The sequence below is a fragment of the Aedes albopictus genome, chromosome 3 (genome assembly GCF_035046485.1).
Source record: "Aedes albopictus strain Foshan chromosome 3, AalbF5, whole genome shotgun sequence".
Lineage (NCBI taxonomy): Eukaryota > Metazoa > Arthropoda > Insecta > Diptera > Culicidae > Aedes > Aedes albopictus.
Window position 1 is genome coordinate 354,361,196 of NC_085138.1, and position 22,664 is coordinate 354,383,859.

General features: G+C 39.8%; 1 protein-coding gene across 1 annotated transcript; it reads left to right on the plus strand.

Moving 5' to 3' along the window:
• Positions 1–10,112: 10,112 nt before the first annotated feature.
• Positions 10,113–21,997, plus strand: LOC109408732 (zinc finger protein 845-like). The gene is made up of 6 exons (XM_029858272.2): positions 10,113–10,504; positions 10,563–12,200; positions 19,004–20,449; positions 21,342–21,465; positions 21,534–21,617; positions 21,676–21,997. Exons 1-6 carry the CDS (start codon positions 10,370–10,372, stop codon positions 21,939–21,941), a joined length of 3,693 nt encoding a protein of 1,230 aa, XP_029714132.2. The 5' UTR covers positions 10,113–10,369; the 3' UTR covers positions 21,942–21,997.
• Positions 21,998–22,664: the final 667 nt, after the last annotated feature.

Genomic DNA, 22,664 nt, shown 5'->3' on the forward strand with positions numbered 1-22,664 from the left:
TAAATAGGCTTAACGGTATTGGAAAAACATAGTGCTTGGATGGATCCTAGCTTTTTCCTGAAGTCAATAGTGAAACTGTGCAGAAGCATTATTGTCGAGATTGTCGAGAATCCAACAAAAGATGCAAGGTTTGCTCAACGGCTAGGGAACTGTTATCATGTGGTTTATGATTTCTTTCGGTCTGGGTAGTCTGCAAAAGGCAGCAAAAACAGATTTACCAGTTACCCCATTCCTAATCTCTTAGACTTGCTCCGGCTGAGGATTGTTAAATCATCCATAGTGGTTTAACTGTGGAATGGTGCAATTTGACCGATTATTTTGGTTGAACCTGGGATGGCAAACTTGTGTTCCGACAGAAAATTGACAATACGGTTATAAAATGTTACATCTTGCTAAAGGCACTTAAGTGCCCCACACAATGCATACGTTTGCGTGTGCGTGACAGTAGTTTGACACATTTCAGGCCAAACATGTCTAAAGGTCCAATCTGCAGAAAAGAGGCTCTCTTTGGTTTCCCTCTCTTTTGTTAATATCTCAGCTGTTCATTTGAATTATGATTATCTCCTGGCATAGAACGTTGATCAAATCAATCGTCTTTTGATTTGTACTGCAAAAGTAGTTGAAAAGTGTACCATTACATTGCAATAATTGAAAGAGAAAGTGAATAAAGAGAGCCTCTCAAATGCAGATAGGACCTATTGAAATGTTCGGCCTGATTTCCCATGGGAAAACTGTCAAACACAAACCTCGACGGAACGGACGCTATGTGTTCCAGGCTTTAATCCTCCCGTCGACAAGACAAGAAGAACAAAAGAAAAGATCATCCTTCCAGTGATTGAACATGGCATACCAGAATGGAGAACAGCTGCGCCTAAACCCACCATCTGAAAACCCCAAAAAGTTCTAAACAAGTTTTTACGGATGTTTCTCAATGCTCCTCCGAGAATAAGAACACCAGAAGGTCTTCCCACTATCTGACCGAAATAGAATACTGGATGAGCGATTTAGTGAGTCTATCGATTGATACAGACAGAGCCTATTGTCATAACTCGAACCAGCAGGTCATCCGGGACTCTTGTTTCCAATCCCCATGTTAAATTTCAAAAGAATTGCAAGAAAACTCTTATAAGAGCTTTATCAGATAAGCCAAAAATTGCAATGAATTCATCATCGAGGATATCCACTAAAATCTTACAATGTATCCAATACTTATAAGTTATAGGTTATAAATACGTGTATCACACTCGTATCACATGTCTGTCCGGGATATAAGTTGTACAGCATCCACTCGATAACTGACTGCTGTTTAACTGGACTGCTTTTTAACTGGGCGCTCGATAACTGGACCAGTCCAGTTAAAAAGCAGTTGTCTGTCAAAAATAAACGAAATTTAACCTCACATTTTGCAAATCAGTAAACAAAACAAAATATAACAATAGCCTCCGGCTCCGGGAGCTCAGTCCAGTTATCGAGCGGCGCTCGCTAACTGAATTGTCGTCAAAGCCCAGTTATCGAGCGGAAGCTGTAATGTGTCTTCGAGTACTAAGAGAAAGAATCTAAAAAGTATTCTAGCTAAATTTTTTTTAGACTAGGAAGTGGTTTTCAAATTTATTTCCAAAAAAATGTATCAATTATTTCAATGGAAGCTTGCTTATGGTTTCTTTTCCTGGAAATTTCTTATGGTTTTTAATGGGTTATACATATAATCTGTCACAGATTAGCACGTGGTGCGTGATTCGTCAGGTTCTTTCTCGGATTTTTTTTTAGATTCCAATCCAACTGACAACTTTTCGATTCAATTGCCTCTCTTTTTTTCTCGCACATGCTGCTGCAGCTATGCAGGTTTGTGTATTTCTTCTTGTGGAAAGTTTGTGAAATGTGGCATTTATAAAAATGATGTCGGCAACTGTGCCCGAGCCCAGAAATATGTAATGTGATTGTCGAAGTGCATAAAAAAATCAATATTTGAACCAGCAATACCTTCGGTAATTCCTTCAGAAATATCTTTATAAGTTTCTTCGGGAATTATTTTTGAAAATTCTGGGCTATTCTGTTTGAAAAATCTTTTGTTCAATTGTTGTAGGAAATTCCTTCGGCATTTCAGCGGACAAGTTTTTGAAATTCATTTTATAAAAGAATTACCGGAAGAATTTCCAGAAGCGCTATTACCTGAGAAATTCCAAGGGAATTAAGTTGTTTGGGGAATAATATATTGCTGTTTTACAGCCTATTCGAAAAAGCTAATTTTTCTGAGTATAACACGATTTTATTGCGTTCCAATGCATTTGTTGTAGTCAAATAAACAATACAATTTAATTTTTGAGTATAAAATGACAATTCATTTTTGGGTGTAGATTTCGATCGAAATTTCGATTATTGAATAATCTGGAACCCATTTGTCTAAGAATTTCCTAAAGAAATTTCCGAAGAGATTCACGAAAAAAGTTTAGATGAAATGACTAAAGACATGATTCCCAATGGAATTGTCACACAAATAATCGAAGGAGTCATCTTAAGAATAGGAGGCAATCAGTGATGTACTAGATTGAAAGTTGTGAGCTGGATTGGTGAGATGATCAATTCTCCATTTCTGCAATGGAGTGGTGCAAACAGCGTGGGTATGTATTATGATTTCTTGACTAATTTGATGCTGTTTGAGCAAAAGTTTGGGTAACTATGTTGTTGAACTTGCATTAAATAAATAATACAACAACAAAGTTACCCAAACTTTTGCTCAAACAGCATCAAATTAGCCAAGAAATCATATAACCCACGCTGTTTGCACCAATTCATTGCAAAAATAGAGAATTGAACATCTCACCATACAAAAATCCAGCTCACTACTTTCAATCGAGTACTTCACTGATTGCCTCCTATTGCCTAATTCAGTCCGAAAAAAAATGTTAAAGAAATTTCTGCAAGAATTTCCAAAGCAATTTTCGAAGCAAATCAGAAAGACATTGCTGAAATATTCCCACAATTCATTACTGTAGGAATTCATAATGTGCCAAAGAAAATCCTATAGGAATTGCTGCATTATTTCTCATACAAATTGTTGCAAAAATTTTCAAATTAATTGTGGAAAAAATTTCTAAAAGAATTGCCAAGGAAAATATCAGAGACATTGCCGGATAAATTCCCAATTTGCCAGTGGAAAACCCGAAGTAATTCCCAGAGGAGTTTGATAGAAATATTTCCGAAAGGAATTTTCCCAAAGGGATAACGTTGTTTCCAAAGGCACTGCATGCAAGTAAATTGGAGTAGAAATCCCAACAGACATCGTTGCGAAAATCTTTAAAACTTTTTTCTTAATTTACTATTCCTACGCTGTACTGTTTTGTCTACTGCGTGGGCAAGGGTAACGCTGAAAGAGCCTAAGGACAATTTCCTTATTTAATGAGTGTATCAGAAATCAGTTGCAAATGTTCAGGATGGTCTTTCTCGAATCTAAGTCGATCTTTTCATTTCGAGTTTTCCATTAAATCACAATGTAGTTAAAATTAGAACAGCCTGAAAAAATTGGGGAAATGTTTAGTGTCGTAAATTGGGAAAAGTTTATCACTTTTTATTGATTCTTTTCAAGAATATCATGTATAACTCAAAAAACTGCAAACATTTTTTTAATCATATAACGCAGAGATTTCTATTGAACTACGTTATCAAAATCCAAGTAATATTTATCAATCCATAATTTAATAATTTTGTATTTCGTATTTAATAATAAAATGAGGGTTAGTAAGCTATAGCTATAAGCTATACAAAATGCCCCATATTAAACGCCTAAAGGTAGGTATTTTTGCCATCCGGTATAAATACTTACCCGGAAAATTTATGTTTCTGCATTAAATCTGACATCATTTGCATGATCATGAAATCTTCAACAAAATTCACATACTTGATTTACGTCAACAGTACTTCCGTACTTCCGTTAAAATAGAATAAATTCATCCCCAGCGGTTGAAGGCAGTTGATCTCACAAAAGAATTTCAAAGAAATGTGCTTAATCTTCGCGTAAGTTGTATCTATGGATCGATTATCCAGCTATCCGTTTCGTTAGAGCATTTTCCTAAAGGAGGGCCAAAAAATCCCAAAAGAATTGGGTTCTTTGAGGGTATCGGAATCTCCATCCAAAAATTAGTCGAAATCCAAAATTTCATCATTTTTGGCGGCCGGGAACTATTTTTAAAATGCATTTAAAGTTTGTATGGGAAAAAAAATGTTCGGGCGAACTATCGATTGAACTGTCATTCTATCTACGGAAATTAAAACGGTTTTTTTATTTAACCTTATGCTCAGAAAAATGAGCTCTTTCGATCACGCTAAAGAAAATGGGAATATGTTATTCACTAAACAACCCAATTGTCGAAAGAACTCCCAGAAATTGCTGCAGAAAAACCAAAAGAAATTGTCTAATCAATTCTCATATTTTCCAGTAGAGTTGACGAAGACATTTTAAAAGGAATTCTCATAAAAAATAATTGTCGAAAAAAAATGAAAAATAAAAAAAAAATTAAGGAATTAGCCGAGTTCATTGCTGACGTTTGCCTAATTAATTTCCAGAGGAATTGTCGAAGACATTTCCAAAGAGGAGTTGGCCAATTGCTAAAAGAAATCACTAAGAAATTGATGAAGGTAACTTCAAAGGAGTTTCCGAAGAAAATCTTAAAGAAATTGGTGGATCGATTTCCAAACGATTTACTGCGGAATTTCTAAATTCTAGAATTCCAAAGCGAATCTGTGAAAGAAATTCCCAACATATTGACTGGAAAATTAAAAAAAAATGCAGAAAGAATTGTCGCAAAGCAATTGCCTACGAAATTGTCGAAGGAGTTCCAATAGGAATCATTGGATAATTTTTTTTAAGGAACTACCAATTAATCAATTCTCAAACGATTTTTGAAGATTTTTCCAAAAAAAAGCTGAAGAATTTATCGAAGTAAATGCCTAAAGGAAATCCAAAGAAATTATCGATACCGGCGCAATAGCAGAAGAAAACCACATGAAATAGCAAAGCAATTCCCAAAGGCATTGCTAAAGAAATTCTAAAATAAATTGGCGAAGAAAATCTTAACAAGAAATGCCAGTCCAATTCACAAAGTGTTACCGATTGAATTAAAAAAAAATTAAAGAAATTTCTAAAGTAATGAAACTTTTTTCGGTAATTCCAAAGATACTGTTAGGAGTTTCAGTGCCAGTTTCAACAGAAATAAGATCGTGAATTTACAAATTTTGAGAAAACCAAAAAAAGGTGGTGGCGTGTGGTCCATTTTTCTCTTCGCGTGACGTTTTTATATCGGAGTGCATTTTAGATTTTCGGACGACCATTTGAAGGTTTCAGCGTGCCTTCCAATTACTTTATGACTACGAAAATATCGGTTCTGTGAAGTGATTTTCTCATACGTTTTTACTTCTTCATTCCTTGGAAGTTCGTCAAGCATACCATTGGACAACGAGCATTATTCAACAGATTGGTGAGATCTTTCCAACATATATTATTTTATTTTGAATCTTAACTACCTTTGCTATAATAATTATATTTCAATCATATTCAATTTCGTACATTATGGAGCGTTTGGTACGGTATGTCCACGCATCCTTCCACCCCTGTAGATTCTAGAATTGTTTCGACACAAAATGTAATAAAATAAGTCGAGGCATTTCCAAGAATCATCTTTGCGGTAAATACTGCGCAGTAGGCCTGGCCGCTTTGACGCTTGTGTCATATTTTCAATATGCCACAAGCCTCAATATTGACAAGAAAAATAATCAGGCGTAATCTAACCTGATTATTTTCCAGGATGCTTTCTTGTACTGGCTGCGTATGTATTAGATTAGATTAGATTAGATTAGATTAGATAATTCCAAAGATACTGTTAGTTAAATTACAAATAATTTCTTATAAGAATTGTGGAAGAACTTTCCATAAGAATCGCTGCATCAATTCCTAAAAGAATTGGCAAAGCAGTTTCCAAACGATTGCCGAAGAAATTCACAAAGGAATTAGGGTATTTGTTCCCTTCTTAAGCATGTGGCTCCCATTTTCATCCTACGAAAAACAAAGGATTGAAGCGCTGTTTGTTTTGTTTAATATTTTTGTATTTTTTGTTAGAAGTGAGCACCCATGAAAACAAAAAGAACGGAATCATTCGGTGCCGGATTCGCTTGTTTTCGAATAGGATGAATATGGGAGCATGAGATTAATGATGGCACACATACCCTACCTGGATAGTCTCCCAAAGATTCGCCTGGGAAAATCCTAAAGGAATTTCCAAGGGCATAGAGAACTCGCAGGAGTTGATGTAAGTAAGTATTGCCAATGCAGTTTCCGAATTTGCTAAAGGTATACCAGAGGAGCTCAAACTAATAGCTCCTAAGAAACCTAAAGCCTCATCGTTAGCGTATTTCGAAACAAATGTCGATCTTTTCAAACAATTTAGTTAGAAGGCTTTTAACTTCTAACTAAATTGTTTGCTATGTGAAAGCTTTAGTTTTTCTGAACATGCCATACATTGCGAGAAAATGAAAGAAATGATAGTAAAAAGAAAAAAAAACAAGAAACCATCATTAACCTTCCTAATGCATCACGTTGGCAGCAGCATATTACAAAGAATCACGATAAAAAAGAGTTGAAATTGTTTCTAATTGCTTCCAGAAGTCATGTCAGGGATCCTACTGGGTTTCCGATAAACATTGCCTCCGGGATTTTTTCAGAGATTTCTTCCTGCTTTTTCTGAAATATCTTCAGCGATTTACTTAAGGATTTCTCTTAGGATTCTTTCCAGGGCTTCGTAGCCGTGCGGTTAGCGGAGTCAGTCGTCTAGGCGTAAGCCTCGGAGTGCGGGTTCGATTCCCGTTCCAGTCGGGGAAAATTTTTCGTTAATCGGAAAATTCTCCATGTCTATCGATTCCCCAAGTATTTCTTTAGAGATTTCTCCTGGGACTCCGTCCTGGTTTCTATTTGTATTAGATCGAAATTCCATCAAGATTCTTCTCAGACTTACTCCAGGGATTTCTTCCATGCTTATTTGACGGTTTCTCCTATAGAATTGTTCAGTGATTCTTTACGCAATTCCTGCAGTTATTTCTCTTGAGAATCTTTCAGGGATTCTTTCCTAGGAATAAATGTAATGGCATATTAAGAAGTGTCTTAATCGGGACAAGACGGATTCTTTCCGGATTCTTTCAAAGTTCTCTGGGATTGATTCAGAGATTCCTTAACGAATTTCTCCCGAGCTTCCTTAGGGATTCCTCCTAAGATTATTTCATGAATGCTTTCAAGGATTCTCCCTTGATTCCCTTAGAGATTTTTTCGGGATTTCTTCAGAAATGTTTTCCGGCATTCCATGAAGGATTTTTTTTTAAAGATTTTCCTGGGATTCCTTCCAGGATTCTTTCACGAATTATTCCATTGTATTAGAAGAGATTCATGATTGGGATTGCTAAGCAGGATTGTTCATGGGATGCTCCAAGGATTCTTCTCTAGATTCATCCAGTAGTTCTCTCAGGGATTACTCACATGATAATCTCAATGATTCAAATCCGGGGTTTTTTCATTGATATTTCTCTGCTTTTCTTCAGAAATTCTTCCCAATATGACTTTTCCCGGGATTCCTTTTGAGAATCTTTTATTGATTTCTTCCGGGATTCCTTGCAGCATTCTTTAGAATTTTCCCCCAGTGATACATATAACGATTCCTTTGAGGATCCCGTCTGGATCCTTTCAAGGATGCCTTTAGAAATATTTTCCGGTATTTTTTCGGTATTTCTCTCGAGATATTTTAAATAATTCTCTCAGTGATCCTTTTCTCCCGGGATTTATTTACGGATTTCTTCAGAGACTTCGACTTCTTCCAGGATTTCTTCTGGAAATCTTCTCGAGATTTATTCTGACATTCCACCAGGTGTTCCTTCAATGTTTCAGACTTTTTCCTGGAGTTTCTCTCGGAATACCTGTCTAATCTAATCTAATCTAACACATACGCAGCCAGTACAAGAAAGCATCCTGGAAAATAATCGGGTTAGATTACGCCCAATTATTTTTCTTGTCAATATTGATGCTTGCAGCATATCAAAGATATGACACAAGCGTCAAAGCGGCCAGGCCTACTGCGTAGCGTTTACCGCAGAGACGATTCTTTGAAATGATTCGACTTGCATAAACTTCCGTTTAACATCGATTCACTTCTCGAATCTACAGGGGAGGAAGGATGCGTGGACATACCGTACCAAACGCTCCGAGATTTGTGAAAAATATAGTTGAATAATGTATATTATAATAAAATAAGAAGCATGAAACATTCTCACCAAGATTATCGATGTATATCCACGTCATGGTCTATTTTTGTTGCTCCAACGACGTCCAACGGCTTGATGTTGATTGTTTGATGACTGCTCCAGATTTGTATAATCACAATTATCCTTGCCTATCCTGTGGCAGCTTCGCATCAACTACCGGGAGTTTCTCTCGGAATACCTGTGGGGATTTTTATTTTCAAAATTCTTCCTGGATTTTCTTCAGGAAATCCTTCCTGCAGGAATTTCATCCAGGATTAATTGAGTTAGAGATTCCTTCCGGAGTTTGCTCAAGAATTCCTCTAAGTTTTTCGTATGAACTTCTTGAGATGAGATATGAGATTCTTACAGGTATTCAACCTCAGTTCTTTCTGGGATTGCTCCAAAGATTTCTTCCAAGATTCCTTCAAGGATTTCTTTTTGGGACATTGTTTTCGATATTACTCCTAGAATTTCTCTCAGGATTTTCCCTGAGACTGGATTCCTTCCAATGATTTTCTCCAAGTGGAAGAAGAGGGTTCATCGATTGTGTAACGCGAGCCATGCATTAAGCAATGAAAGCAATTTCATTTATGGATTCACCCATACGAAAAGACTCTAGCTTCAATTAGGAATCGAACCCAGATACTATCAGCGTTTTACCGTCTCACTGAATAAAAATGTTTGAATCAGATCAAATAATGAGATAGAAAAACATTTATGTAGAAAGCCGTAATGTAATTCCACAGTCTGTTTTCTTTTACTTTTGAATAGTTATCATCTCTTTCACTCATTTAGAGTCTTATACCCATGCGCATCAGAATGTAACGAAAGTTTAGCTGAAACCTGACTTGAGAAAATTATCAGATGTTGAGGACCTGCATTTGTTTTATTGGAACTCGACTATTGATAACAAATTTATTTGAATATTTAAATTGTGGGACACCTTGGACGTTTACGGTTGAAGCAAGGTATTATGGCGCTTGTACCACCTCTAAATCGCAATATTTGAATCTAGAAAGGCATAGCTTAGCATAGCAAAGGCGATTGTACACATCGTGGGTGGCTCTATAATGCTCAGCTTCATATGTTTTGAAAAATCTTGCACGTAGTGTCGCATAAATAACGTTTGGGATTAACGCCTTTTTCTACGTGTTAGAGTTGGTCGAAACAAGCATCACATTGTATACCTGGCCACGTCCTTACAATCGCTAGGAAAGGGTAGGAATGTTAGTTTAACGTCTACTTGAAGATACAGGGTACCGAAACTATCTCCATAGACGTTAAGGAAATGGAATTTGTGTTAGTAGGGTGGGATTGTTATGAGGAGCTCTATTCGACAATCTAGAGCGCAGTTGACATTATTGATGGATGGTTTACAGATCTGTTGAATGAACTTACCTTGCTATTCCTGAAAGTAAGTATATTAGTATACAAAAACAAAAATATAAATAACATACACATCTTCTTATCAATACTGAAGATATTGAAAGGGCCGAAGGATTGAGGCAGTCAATAAATGTTTGACTAACACAAGATTGAAGAGGAAAAAATAAATAAACAAATAAAAACAGAAATCGTTAGCAGTAAAAGTCAAAACATTAATAAAACAGAAACATCACAAAAACACATCGAGTTTCAGTCCATGCTCCCACTTTAGGCTGGAAAATAGCAAAATTGAAATCTTACGCCGTAACGCACCATTCCAAGGTGATCTACCCTCGATACGGGATAATATTTGATTCTAGAAAGGCATACGCATTTAAATTTTCAACACCCATGTGCCCAGGACAAGAGAAAACATGAATCACTTGACAACAGCCTAAAAAAACTGCCATCTAAGATTTAGTTATCTGTTGCGTGCAGCATAGTTGTCCCATGTTCTATGAGATTTCCTATTAACATGGAACAACTATGCTGCACACGGCTGTTATTTAGCAAGAATCGACACAAATTATTACTGAATTCTGGGTTGTTGAATTCTCGGTAATTGGTTTACTTAGGTCGGCAGCTTAATTTAAACACGAAAAAGCTGAACTCAATATTGGGAGATTCCAGAAGTGATCAACGATCTGATTCCTACTAGTTAAGACGAGGCATGAATTCTAACAGTGCAAACATGAGCATCTGTCGCACGTGTGCCGACCAGGACAGTGTCCATCTGGTCCCGATTTTCTCCAAACTTGATGGAAAATTCATCGCAAATGTTATCGTAAACTGCAGTGATATTACGGTAGGTTCAGTAAGATGCAAATCAGAAGCATTTCAAATGACGCGTGACCTTTTTACAGATCAATGAAGACGACGGACTTCCGTCGTACGTTTGTGCAGCCTGCATGGTCAAAGTTGAGCAAATTCTCTCCTTCGCTCGGCAAGTCCGTGAGTCAGATCGGAAGCTGCGGCTACAATTCAAGCCGGAAACATCAAAAGAGGGGACGGAAAATGAGCACTTCATTATAATTCCTATGGAAGTTGAGGTGAAGCTGGAAGTCGAAGATGAATTGAATGTAGATCAAGGCGGAAATGAAACAAACAGTTTGGAAGATAAGCAAGATTCGGATGAGTTTGATGACGATGCGGACAGTGATTGGAAGGGCGATGGCAAGTCATCAGGTGAAGAACTTGAGGAAGAAGAGGTAACACAACCAACACGACGCACCAGACGGAGGACAGTCGCCGCTGCAAGCCTAGATTCAGAACAAGAAGTAAAGCCGAAGAGGACTAAACAACGAACTAGAAGGAAAACTCGCGACGAAGAGAAGTCGACTGACCTCGAAGGAAAACCGAAGCAAAAAAGAGATCGGAAATTACTTAGAGTTAGCAAAGCAAATGATGGAGATGACGATGATGGCAGTTCCGATTTGAATGAAGTCGAACATTCCGCTATAAGCTTAGATGCCGAAGAAGAGAAGTCGAAGAGCATTAGACAACGAACTCGAATGAAAACTAGCGACGAAGAGAAGTCAACTGACATCGAAGAAGATCCATCAGAACCGAAGCAAAAGAGTGGTCGGAAGTCGCTCAAAGTTCACGAAGAAGATGATGGGGATGACGATGGCAACTCCGATCTGGATGAAGTCGAACGGGAAATGTTCACTCTAGTTCATCCTGAAGAAGGTAGAGTGTTTTGCTGTCTGTGCTTCAAAGACTTTGCGTCTCGAGCTGATCTGTTAGACCACGGAATGAAGAAACACTCGAATAAAGTTCGGAAAGTTAACTACTCCAAGAAGTTCGTTTGTGATGTTTGTTACTGTAGGTACATGACAAAAGATTCCTTAGACGAACACTACTCTATGTCGGCTATGCTACACACGAAGAAGATCTACGAATGCTCGCGTTGCAAGCATCGATTTGCGACGGTGAAGAGAAGGCGTTCACACGCCCACAACCATCCCAAGTATCAAGGAGCGTTGGATCCAGACATTGAAGAACCGAAAGAGCGACCTGTAACGTGTTGTATGAAGACTTGCAGTAAGACGTACCCAACGACAGAGGAACTGCTGGAACATGGCCAGAACCAACACATACGCAACAAAGCGCTGGTTACTAGCCCTTCGAAGCCCCACGAATGTCCGGTGTGTTTCAAAACGTTTGAGAGATCGGAGTCCTTGAAACGGCATCGCAACCGGATTTTCATGACGTGCGTTCAGTGTTCGATGTGTGGCAAGCAGTTCAAGAATAGAAATGCCTTGTACAACCACGAGCGGTTTCACAGTAACGATAAGACAAATGCGTGTGAAATTTGTGGCAAACGGTTCAAGATGATTACCCAGCTGAGGAACCATTACGCGGTGCACCAGGACGAGAAACCGTTTGTTTGCAAAGAGTGCGGATTCAGTACCAAGCGGAGCAGTACCCTCAAGCACCATATGCTGCAGCATACGGACGTGCACCCGTGGAAGTGCGAAGTGTGCGGGAAGTGTTTTAAGGTAAGTAGAATTGGGTTGCTTTGGGTATTTGCATTAGCGGAGCCAGCTTTTTCTTTTTTCTCACTCACTCTCCCAAACATGCAAAAGAAAGAGCGAGATGAAAGAGGAGGCAAGCTGCCCCCTCTCCCATCTTTCTCTCTCGCTTGCATGTCCTATAGGAGTATGAGAAAGAAAAAGGAAAAAGCTGGCTCCGCTAATGGGTATTTGGTATTAAGGATTGATCATGACAGACATTGCTGTAGTCAAAAGGGAAAGTTGGGCTTGAGGAACGACCTGAACAGCATCCAAAAAGCGATGATTCTTGGAACCTGTAGTGCATACAGGGTGTCTACTACATGGAAAAACCTGGAAAACCGGGAATCCTCAGGGATTTTTATTTAACAGGAAAAAACCTGGAATACTCAGGGAATATCTTGAGTATTCAGGGAAATTTTACTCCGATGAAAAAAACATTGGATCGTATGAATAAATAAAAACCTGGTAATAAAAACCATATAGAAATTTCGCTACAAAGACTTTTTCCAGAAATTCCGTGAGAGTTTCTTTCTTGAACATCTTTAGAATTACCTCCTGGAAAGTCTCTCAGGATTTCTTATAAAATTCCTTCCGCATTTTTGACGCTGTTTTTCTTGGTATTCCATTTTGATTTTTTTCCGAAAAGGTATACTTCCGGATTCCTTCCAGGATTCCTGAATTCCAACCGATTTCTCCTGGCGTTTTTCACGGGGATGCTATTTCTTTCCGGAGTTCCTCCAGTGTTTTGCTCAAAGAAATCTTCGCAGAATTTATCCCGAATGATCTATAAGAATTTCTGTCGGGATAATCGTGGATTTTCTTTCGGCATTGCTCTTGGAAATTTTACACGATTTCTCCTCTTGGGACTTCCCCAGAAGATCTTCCCAGAATTTCTTTCGGAGTTGCTAAAGGAGTTATTCCTGGTGTTCTGCCAGCACTGCCGCGTTGCGTTTATGGTCGACCGAGAGTGAGAAATGAGAATCTGAAAATGAGAGATGGGGGGGGTGTGATAGAATAGAGATCGACGGATGGATAAACAAAAACAAACAGAAGCAAAATAAGAGCTGTAATAGGTAGTGCGTAAAGTGATTGAAATTGGAATTTAGATAAATTTGTGAAAGATAGTGTAGTGCGACGTTAGACGACTGTGAACTTTTGAGTCAACCACAATTGTAAGTTCATGCACATAAATTAGATGTTGAACTAACAAAACAAATGTCATGTACGATACAGGGGCGCATAGACAACGGATGCACGATTCGGAAATTGAGTGTACGAAGGACAGTGAATCGCTTAAAAAGAAAGGAGAAGAAGTGGAAAAGAGAAGAAACCAAACTAAACTTGTAAGTCGAAATACACTGAATTATGTTAAATCTGTACACGGGCTCACATATAATTATTCTCTTTACTTTATTATAATTACAGTTTGATCTGCTAACATTAGCTGATTCACAAAAAATAGTTGGTTCTTAGTAATCCGAACAAAATCAAAAAGTTTACGATAAGATTCTTCGGAATGACTTCTTCACCTTCCAAGGACGAACAATGTCTGGTTTGCTCCAAAACGGAACCGGATTCCATTGAAACCCAGTGGGTTCAATGTAGAAAATGTGAGCATTGGGCTCATTTTTCGTGTGCTGGAGTAGACCAAGAGATCGACAACACCGATTGGCGCTGTCGAAAGTGTGTTTCTGCCAGTGCTCGACAGCTAAAAGTTCCAGATGCAGGACGCAGTAAGCGAGGTGGTAAGAAGTCCGGCCAGAAAAGCGACGTAGGGTCCGAACAGGAAGTTGGTTCCGACGTGGATCCAGTTGAGAAGCAGCTGGAAGAAGAACAACTTGCCAAGCAGAAGACTTTCATGAAGCAAATGACGGCGCGGAGGAAGCTACTCGCTCAGCAGAAAGCGTGGAATGAGGAGCAACTGAGACAGGAGCAGGAGATGCGTGAGCTGGAACTCCAGGTACAGCGAGAAATGGAGATGCAGCAGTTGGCGCATGAACAAAAGATGCTGGATGCCCAACTGGCTGCGGAGAAGGATTTTTTGAGGAAACGGGATGCTATTCGAAAGCAATTTGAGAGCAGTATGAGCAGGGTCAACGCGTTGAAATACCAAGAAGGCGAAAAGGATTTACCGCAAGCTAGTAACAAAACCGATTACAACCTGAAATGGAAACCAGTGAAGAAAATAGCAGTGACCACCGATACTGACGTTGAATCAACCGATAGTGAGTCATCAGAAGAGTATCGGGTAAGAAACAGTTTTCGCAGTAGTCGTCGCGGAAGCCCCCGCAGATGCATGCACAGCAGCAAAGTTGGTTACGGGTCGGGGCCAAAAGTTGGCCGAATTTCGAGGGAGCAGCTTGCCGCTCGGAAAGCGGTGTCCCAGCACCTTCCGACATTTCGTGGAGAACCAGAAGTCTGGCCATTATTTATAAGCAGCTTTGAACATACGACAGTAGCGTGTGGTTTTTCTAATTTGGAGAACTTGAAGAGGCTTCAAGACTGCTTACAAGGAGACGCTTTAGAAGCAGTTAGAAGCCGACTCGTGCTGCCGGAGTCCGTGCCGGACGTAATATGCGATCTCCGCAATCTCTTTGGTAGACCGGAGAAACTACTAAAAACGTTGTTGACCAAGGTGAGAAATGCTCCTGCACCGCGAGCTGATAGGTTGGAGACGTTCATCACTTTCGGAATTACGGTGAAGCAGTTATGTGACCATCTTGAGGCAGCGGGACTAAAAGACCACCTTAATAATCCGATGTTGGTGCAAGAATTGGTTGACAAATTGCCGCCAAGCTACAAACTAGAATGGGTGCGGTACAAGCGAGGGAAGATAAGCAGTCCACTGAGGTTGTTTACGAACTTTGCTACAGAAATAGTGTCCGATGTGTCCGAAGTTACAGAGTTTTGTACGCTGTCGGTGAGTGATCGTGAATGTAGGCGTGAGTATCCCCGAAAAGAGTCCTCGCATGTACATGATTCGGACCAAAGGTGGAATGAGGAAACTCACAGTGAAGCATCCACCCGGGCTTGTTGGTCTTGTGGTCAAACGGACCATGTAATGAGGAACTGTGAAGAGTTCCGAAGGATGAGTATCGCGGAAAGGTTGGAGAAGGTGGAAAATCTGGGACTCTGTGGAATTTGCTTGAATAAGCACGGTGGTAGTCACTGTTTTTCAAGCATCCCATGCAATGTGCGAGACTGCCGAGGTAACCACCATCCCCTATTGCATCGAGTGGAGGAATCAGTGCAGCTACAAAAAGCTAACTCGAACTGCGCTGTAATCTTCCGAATGATACCAATCACGCTACATGTAGGCAACAGGCAGATCGACACCGTTGCATTCCTGGACGAAGGATCATCTGCCACGTTGGTAGATGATACGGTGGCTAAGCGACTAAACGCAAAGGGAGTTCGCGAGCCGTTGATAGTTACTTGGACCGGAAATATCAATCGGTACGAGAATGAATCTCGATGCGTTGAAATGATGGTGTCTGCAAGAGGTTCAATGGAGAAGTTTTCTCTGCATAATGCGCGTACGGTGACCGAGCTACAGCTACCAAAACAGGATGTTCGGTACGCTGAGGTGGCAAGGCGTTACGCCCATCTCGCTGATGTGCCTGTGGAAGACTCTCCGACTGGAGTGCCCACCGTTCTTGTCGGGTTGGACAATATCCATCTCTTTGCACCGCTAGAGTCAAGGATTGGGAGAGCGAGAGAACCTATAGCTGTGCGGTCCAAGTTGGGTTGGACAATTTACGGATCTGAAAAGCGGAGAGCCGAAGCGCATACTTATGTAAATGTGCATTCTGTTCGAACCGGACTCGAAGAAATCAGCCAAAACGAAGAGACAAAAGTGAAGCTAGCTAACCAAGGTTGCAACACACGGTGGAGTGAGACTGATCGTTCAACTAGATCGAAGCAAATGTATAGCGAAGAAAGAAGACAAAATAAGTGTATAGACGGTCAGAAGCTCACACGGAAAGCAAGAAGATTCCAACGATCGAGGGTTCCAAATCAATTCGAAAGAAACCAGCAAGCGACAGTGGCTAGAATGGAAATCAACTGTGGTAACCCTGAGCCGGATGCTGACTCCGAGACAGAGTTACGGGCCGGGGAATGTTCTGCCAGCACTGCCGCGTTGCGTTTATGGTCGACCGAGAGTGAGAAATGAGAATCTGAAAATGAGAGATGGGGGGGTGTGATAGAATAGAGATCGACGGATGGATAAACAAAAACAAACAGAAGCAAAATAAGAGCTGTAATAGGTAGTGCGTAAAGTGATTGAAATTGGAATTTAGATAAATTTGTGAAAGATAGTGTAGTGCGACGTTAGACGACTGTGAACTTTTGAGTCAACCACAATTGTAAGTTCATGCACATAAATTAGATGTTGAACTAACAAAACAAATGTCATGTACGATACAGGGGCGCATAGACAACGGATGCACGATTCGGAAATTGAGTGTACGAAGGACAGTGAATCGCTTAAAAAGAAAGGAGAAGAAGTGGAAAAGAGAAGAAACCAAACTAAACTTGTAAGTCGAAACACACTGAATTATGTTAAATCTGTACACGGGCTCACATATAATTATTCTCTTTACTTTATTATAATTACAGTTTGATCTGCTAACATTAGCTGATTCACAAAAAATAGTTGGTTCTTAGTAATCCGAACACCTGGGGTTTCTACTAAAGTTCCTCCAAGGGTTTCTGAAGGAGTTTTCACGAATTTACTACAAGAGTTCCTCAAGAGATTTCTTTCATTTTTTTCCTGTGATATCTTCAAACAATTGCTTTGGGCTTTCTTCGAGATGTTCTTCCTGGTCTCCTACAGAAATTTCTTAAAAGTTTTCGCGAGGTTTATTTTGATGTTTTACCTGAGATTTCTCTCGGAGTATCTCGTGGAACTTCTCTCAGAAGATTCCTTCCGATACAGGTCATGAGATGCTTCTGGGAGTGGCTTCTGGGATTTACACAGGAGTTATTGCTGATATTTCTCATTGAATTCTTCTTTTGCATTCTTTCAGAGCCAGGCTGTTCCTTGTGGTTGTACCAGATTTCTGGCAGTGATCCACCTGAGATTTTTTTTACAGATATTCTCTGCATTATTCCCAAATTTCTTCTAGGAATCTTTACCAGAAATTATCCCGAGATTCTGGATACTTCTTTAGGGATTTATCCGAAAATTATTGCAGGGATTCTTCTACGGGGTTTCCTCAGAATGTCTCCTGAGATAACTTACGAAACATCTTATAGAAATTTCTTGGAGAAATATTCGAGGGAATTCAAATAAAATCTTGCGAAAACTCCGCAAAGTGTTATAGAAGAAATCTCGACAGGAACTTCAGGAGAAATCGGAGATAAAATGAGACATCTCGAAAAAAGTTCTAGGGAACAGTAATCCCGAGAAGAAATATTAAGGACATCCAAGGAGGAATTCTGAATACCTCATGGAATCCTCAAAGTAGCTACGGACGAAGTTCCGAGAGGAAAACAAGAGAAATATCTGAAAACTATCGGTAAAAATCCCGATATAAACTATCCCGGAAAACCACTAAAAAAGACACGGACACTGGCTTCAGCCGTCGGTTGTACCGATTGAACGATACTTAACACGGAGTGACTACGGATAAGAAGCTATTCTCGTGAAGAATTTTATCGCTCGGAGTGGGAATCGAACCCTCATCCATCCGGACTTTAACCATATGGCTACGAGGCTCAACCAATGACATTCTTGAAGAAACTTTGAATAGTTTTGGATGGATCTTCAGGAGGAATCCAACGAGAATCTCTGGAAGTATATCGGAAAACTTTTTAAAGTAATATAGGGACGTACTCAAACAGATATCTCGTAAAAGAATCTTGTGGAAAGCCAGGAAGTTACTTTGTAAGAACTTCCAGGAATTACGCTCAGAAATCTTGAAAGATTTTTGAAGAGCAGGGGAACTTACGTATTTTCGGCAGTTTTGTTCTCTTTGTCATGTTTTTTTTTGAAACCTAGGTTTCAGCTGTTGAACTCAGAGTTGGCATCAAATCCTTCCCAACCAAGCTGAATATGATCAAGTTTCAGGCAATTTGGCCGACATAAATCCTCATGACGAAGAGAACCAACCTGCCGATGACACCCTAAGTCATTCTTTATATTATTTTTTAAATTATAAACTTTTAAAATTTCATCTGGAAAAAACCTGGAAAACTCAGGGAATTTCATTTTTAGTTATGAGTAGACACCCTATTACGTGATAACGATTGCTTATTGTGGACGCAAAAAGGGAAAGAGTTTTTTCCGAGCGTCGATACAAAACATTACAGTTACAGGAACATCATGATAATCATGTTCAATGAACATCATCCACAACATAAAATAATGATAAAAATTGACAGATGTCATCTCTTTTTTGTAGTCTCTTGAGTATATCAAAACATGTTATCGAAGCTGAACTGCGCTGCTGTTGTATGTGTGTGTGTGTTCAGTATTTGTTTGTAAACAAACCAAATACTATCTGATTCTGTTTTTAATGCTTGTAAAATAAAGTAAAATTCCTAGTCTTAAAATGTAAAACATACAAATTATTATTGGATTTGGATATTTCATGTCGGTAAAATGAACATTTGTCGAGCGTGTGCCGAAGAGTCCTGCAAGGAGCTGGTTCCCATTTTCTCCAAACTGGAAGATAACTTTATAGCGAGTGTGATTGTAAACTGCAGTGATGTATCGGTAAAAAATTCCGACCAATTTTCAATTTCAAAGTTACCTCAAGCAAGTTAATTTCATCGCGTTTCAGATCAATGAAGATGATGGTTTACCATCGTACGTTTGCACAAATTGTACGACCACGGTCAAGCAGATTCTTTCCTTTGCCAATTTAGTCCGTGAAGCAGATCGAAAACTTCGGCTACTCTTCAAACCGGAGGAAATTTTGGTGGAAAATGTAAACAAAGTGGGAACGAACCATGAGGAAAGTAATTTTGTCCCGGTTCCTCTGGACGTAGATGTCAAGCTAGAAGTCGAAGATGATGATGAGCTGGAGCGGAAATTGCATACGAAGGAAACCAATGCGCTTGGAAGCGAACAAGAGTCCGATGATTTTGAAGATGATAACGACAGCGATTGGAAGGGCGATGATAAGTATTCGGATGAAGAATTTCACGAAAAGTTGGTGAAAACAGCACATCGAGGCAGACGGAAAACAGTTGTGGAATCTGATGATGAAAAACCGAAGAGGACGAGACGAAGTACCAGACAGAAAGTTTACGACGAAGTAACTGAAGACATCAACGATGAGAAATCATTACACCTCAAACGAGGAAAGAGACGAAAGTCACTGAAAGATAGCGACGTAGATGAAGAAAACGAAGGACTCAACTCCGACTTAGATGAAGTTGAAAGAGAAGTTTACACTCTCGTACAAGCTGAACCCGGCAGACACTTTTGTTGTCTGTGCTATAAGGATTTCTCATGCCGAAGTGAATTGGTGGAACACGGTAATCAGAAGCATTCAAAGAAAACTCGAAAGGTTAACTTGTCGAAAAAATTTGCTTGCGATGTTTGTTACTGCAGGTATGTAACAAAAGAAGCTTTGCAAGAGCACAAAGCTATCTCAGATAAACTGCACACGAAGAAAATCTACGAGTGTTCACGGTGTTCGAACCGGTTTGCGACAGTCAAAAGAAGACGAATGCATGCTCACAATCATCCCAAGTACAATGAAGCTCCGGATCCGGATCTGGAAGAGCAGAAAGAACGGCCAGTAACGTGTTGCATGAAGACCTGTAACAAGATGTTTCCCACGAAAGAGGACCTATTGGAGCACAGCAAGGAACACTTGAGTAACAAAGCGACGGTGAAGAATCCGGCAAGGCCGCACGAGTGCCCCGTTTGCTTTAAGACGTTCGAGAAGCTGCAGTCGTTGAAGCGTCATCGGTACCGGATTTTCATGTCGTCGATGCAGTGTTCGATCTGCGGCAAACAGTTCAAGAATCGGAATGCCTTGTACACTCACGAGCGCAAGCACAGCGGAGATAAAGCACATGCGTGTGAGATCTGTGGCAAGCGGTTCATGCTGGCCACTCAGCTCAAGAATCACTATGCGGTGCATAACGATGAGAAACCTTTTGTTTGTAAGGAATGTGGTTGGAGTTTCAAGAGAAGTTGCAATCTGAAGCATCATATGCTGCAGCATACGGATACGCTGCCATGGAAGTGCGAGGTTTGCGGGAAGTGTTTTAAGGTAAGTGATACGTATGAGTGAAAGTGGTCGATAGATAGAAGATAAACAAAAAATGTGAAATACTTTAGATTCTTCTTTAAAAGACTTGGAAAAATGTATCAATAGATAGATAGATAAACCGCGTACTATTCAGTGATTATCATTTGCAAAAACAAACACAGACAAACAAACACAGATCAGTTCTGACGCCTCTATGTACGCGAATATGGTGCAAGATTAATCATAATAGCTTATAGTCATATTAGATAACATTATCTAGTTAAATATTTGACAATTTGTATATAAATTAAATTACATGATAAATGCAAATAAATAGATTGGTATAAATGGAGATCATTGAAAGCGTATGCGAGCAAAAAGGAAGACGTCTAAGAACAGCTTTACAGCCGTATTAAAGTTATTTGTTTACAAACATCTGTCTGAAGCGGTATTGGTGAAGCTAGCACACAGTCGGTTGTGGTTACACTTGTGCTACAATTCGTTTTCATCATAACAGTGGTGCAACACATCGGTTGAAGCGACGTTCTACACCGATGGGATATAGTTTGTTGCATTTGCTGGGTGCGACGTTGCAGTGAAGCATTCATTAGATACACGTTGATGCAACACCTATCAAAGCAAAATGTTTCTTGATCACTAGATCCGCCCACTCTGGAACAAATACAGTGACCCCACAATTTATGAATCGGCAAAAATGACCACAGTTTATGGATCACTCATTTGATCAACACGGTGATTCATAAATAGTGTACAAAATTAAGGTGATTCATCGGCGTGGGGTCACTGTATGTGGTTATTAAATTACGTACTATTGGAGAGTCCCTGATCACCTTAACAACTGTTTCTGGCTAAAAATCCTCAACTTTGTGTTCTCTTTCGCGTTTCATTTTAGGGTAAATACCATCTTCAGTATCATATGCGAATTCATACGGGACACAAGCCTTGGAAATGCCGTTACTGTGAGAAATCGTTCGCCGATCATGCCAACAGAGCAAGGCATGAAACATCACATACTGGTGAGCAACAAAGAGTTTCAAACTATGATAGTGATTGTCTTCAATAACAACAAATTAATTTATCTTAGGTATAAAACCCTACAAATGCACATACTGTGACAAGACCTTCATCCGACGGAGGTTTCAAATCGAGCATGAAAGCACGCATACAGGTATGGACTTTGGCTCAACCTCCCTGACGAGTCCCTCACAAACTCCCTCTTTTCGCAGGAATCAAACCGTACCGCTGCGAGCGATGTAATCTCACTTTCGGTCAAAAATCGGCTCTCAAGAAGCATCTGGACATACATCCGCTTGCGCCGGAGAATCAACTATCGCTGGCACAACCTTCGCCGATGCCATCCACAGTGGTTGACGATTCGCCAGAGCCGTCTCCGCAATCTCCCGCTTCGACGACAGCCATTCCGAGCTCTTCCAGTATGGGGCCACCTCCGGCTCCGTCTGGCGGAGTACAACCTTTCCAACAACAGTTGTAGGTAGGTACATTTTGATGACGTTCATTGAATGAATACAAGACAATGTAAAACTAAAATTATATCTATAATAGGTAGAATACAAGAGAACTGATTCCATGTGGGGAAGAATGTTGCAAAACGAATCGATGGGTTACACGAAGGAGTCCTATCATGGCACACATTGCGAAAAAGGGAAGGAATGTTAATTAGACTGCGTTTACTTCCAAATCATCCTAAGCCTCTAGTTTTATCTCATGGGACTAATCTGAATGATTCTTTCCAGAGAAATACAGCCAGTGAGTAGTTTCTGGGCACGCAACCTTTCTTTTTTTGACCTTTTTGGGCCCATAACTTCTCATTTTGGGCCTTTTTGGACTCATTACTTTTTTTTAAACAATCAGTTTTTAGGCTAGGCGCCCGTAAGCAGTTTGTTCTTTTTTCATACCACTTTTTTTTGTATATATTCAATTGTCGGAAAATAAGGATAACATCTCTGTTCGCATTATACCGAGCAAAATCTTCGATCTGTGGTTTGCCTAGAAAAGAAATGACGCACGGGGAATTTTTTTAACCAGATTCATCTGGGAAGCAGCGAGGAGGATAATCCGATCTTATCTCTCATCTTTCATTTCATCTCATCCCTTATATCATTTCCCATCTCTTATCTCTCATCTCATCGCTTATCCCTCATTTCATCTCTCATCTCATCACTCATGTCATTACTCATCTCATCTCTCATCTCAT

Excerpts from the sequence above, each read along its gene's own strand:
- LOC109408732 (XM_029858272.2), top strand. The coding sequence starts at position 10,370 with ATGAATTCTAACAGTGCAAACATGAGCATCTGTCGCACGTGTGCCGAC. Across the intron at positions 10,505-10,562 it reads TAAACTGCAGTGATATTACG|ATCAATGAAGACGACGGACT; the intron begins GTAGGTTCAGTA and ends ACCTTTTTACAG. Across the intron at positions 12,201-19,003 it reads TGTGCGGGAAGTGTTTTAAG|ATCAATGAAGATGATGGTTT; the intron begins GTAAGTAGAATT and ends ATCGCGTTTCAG.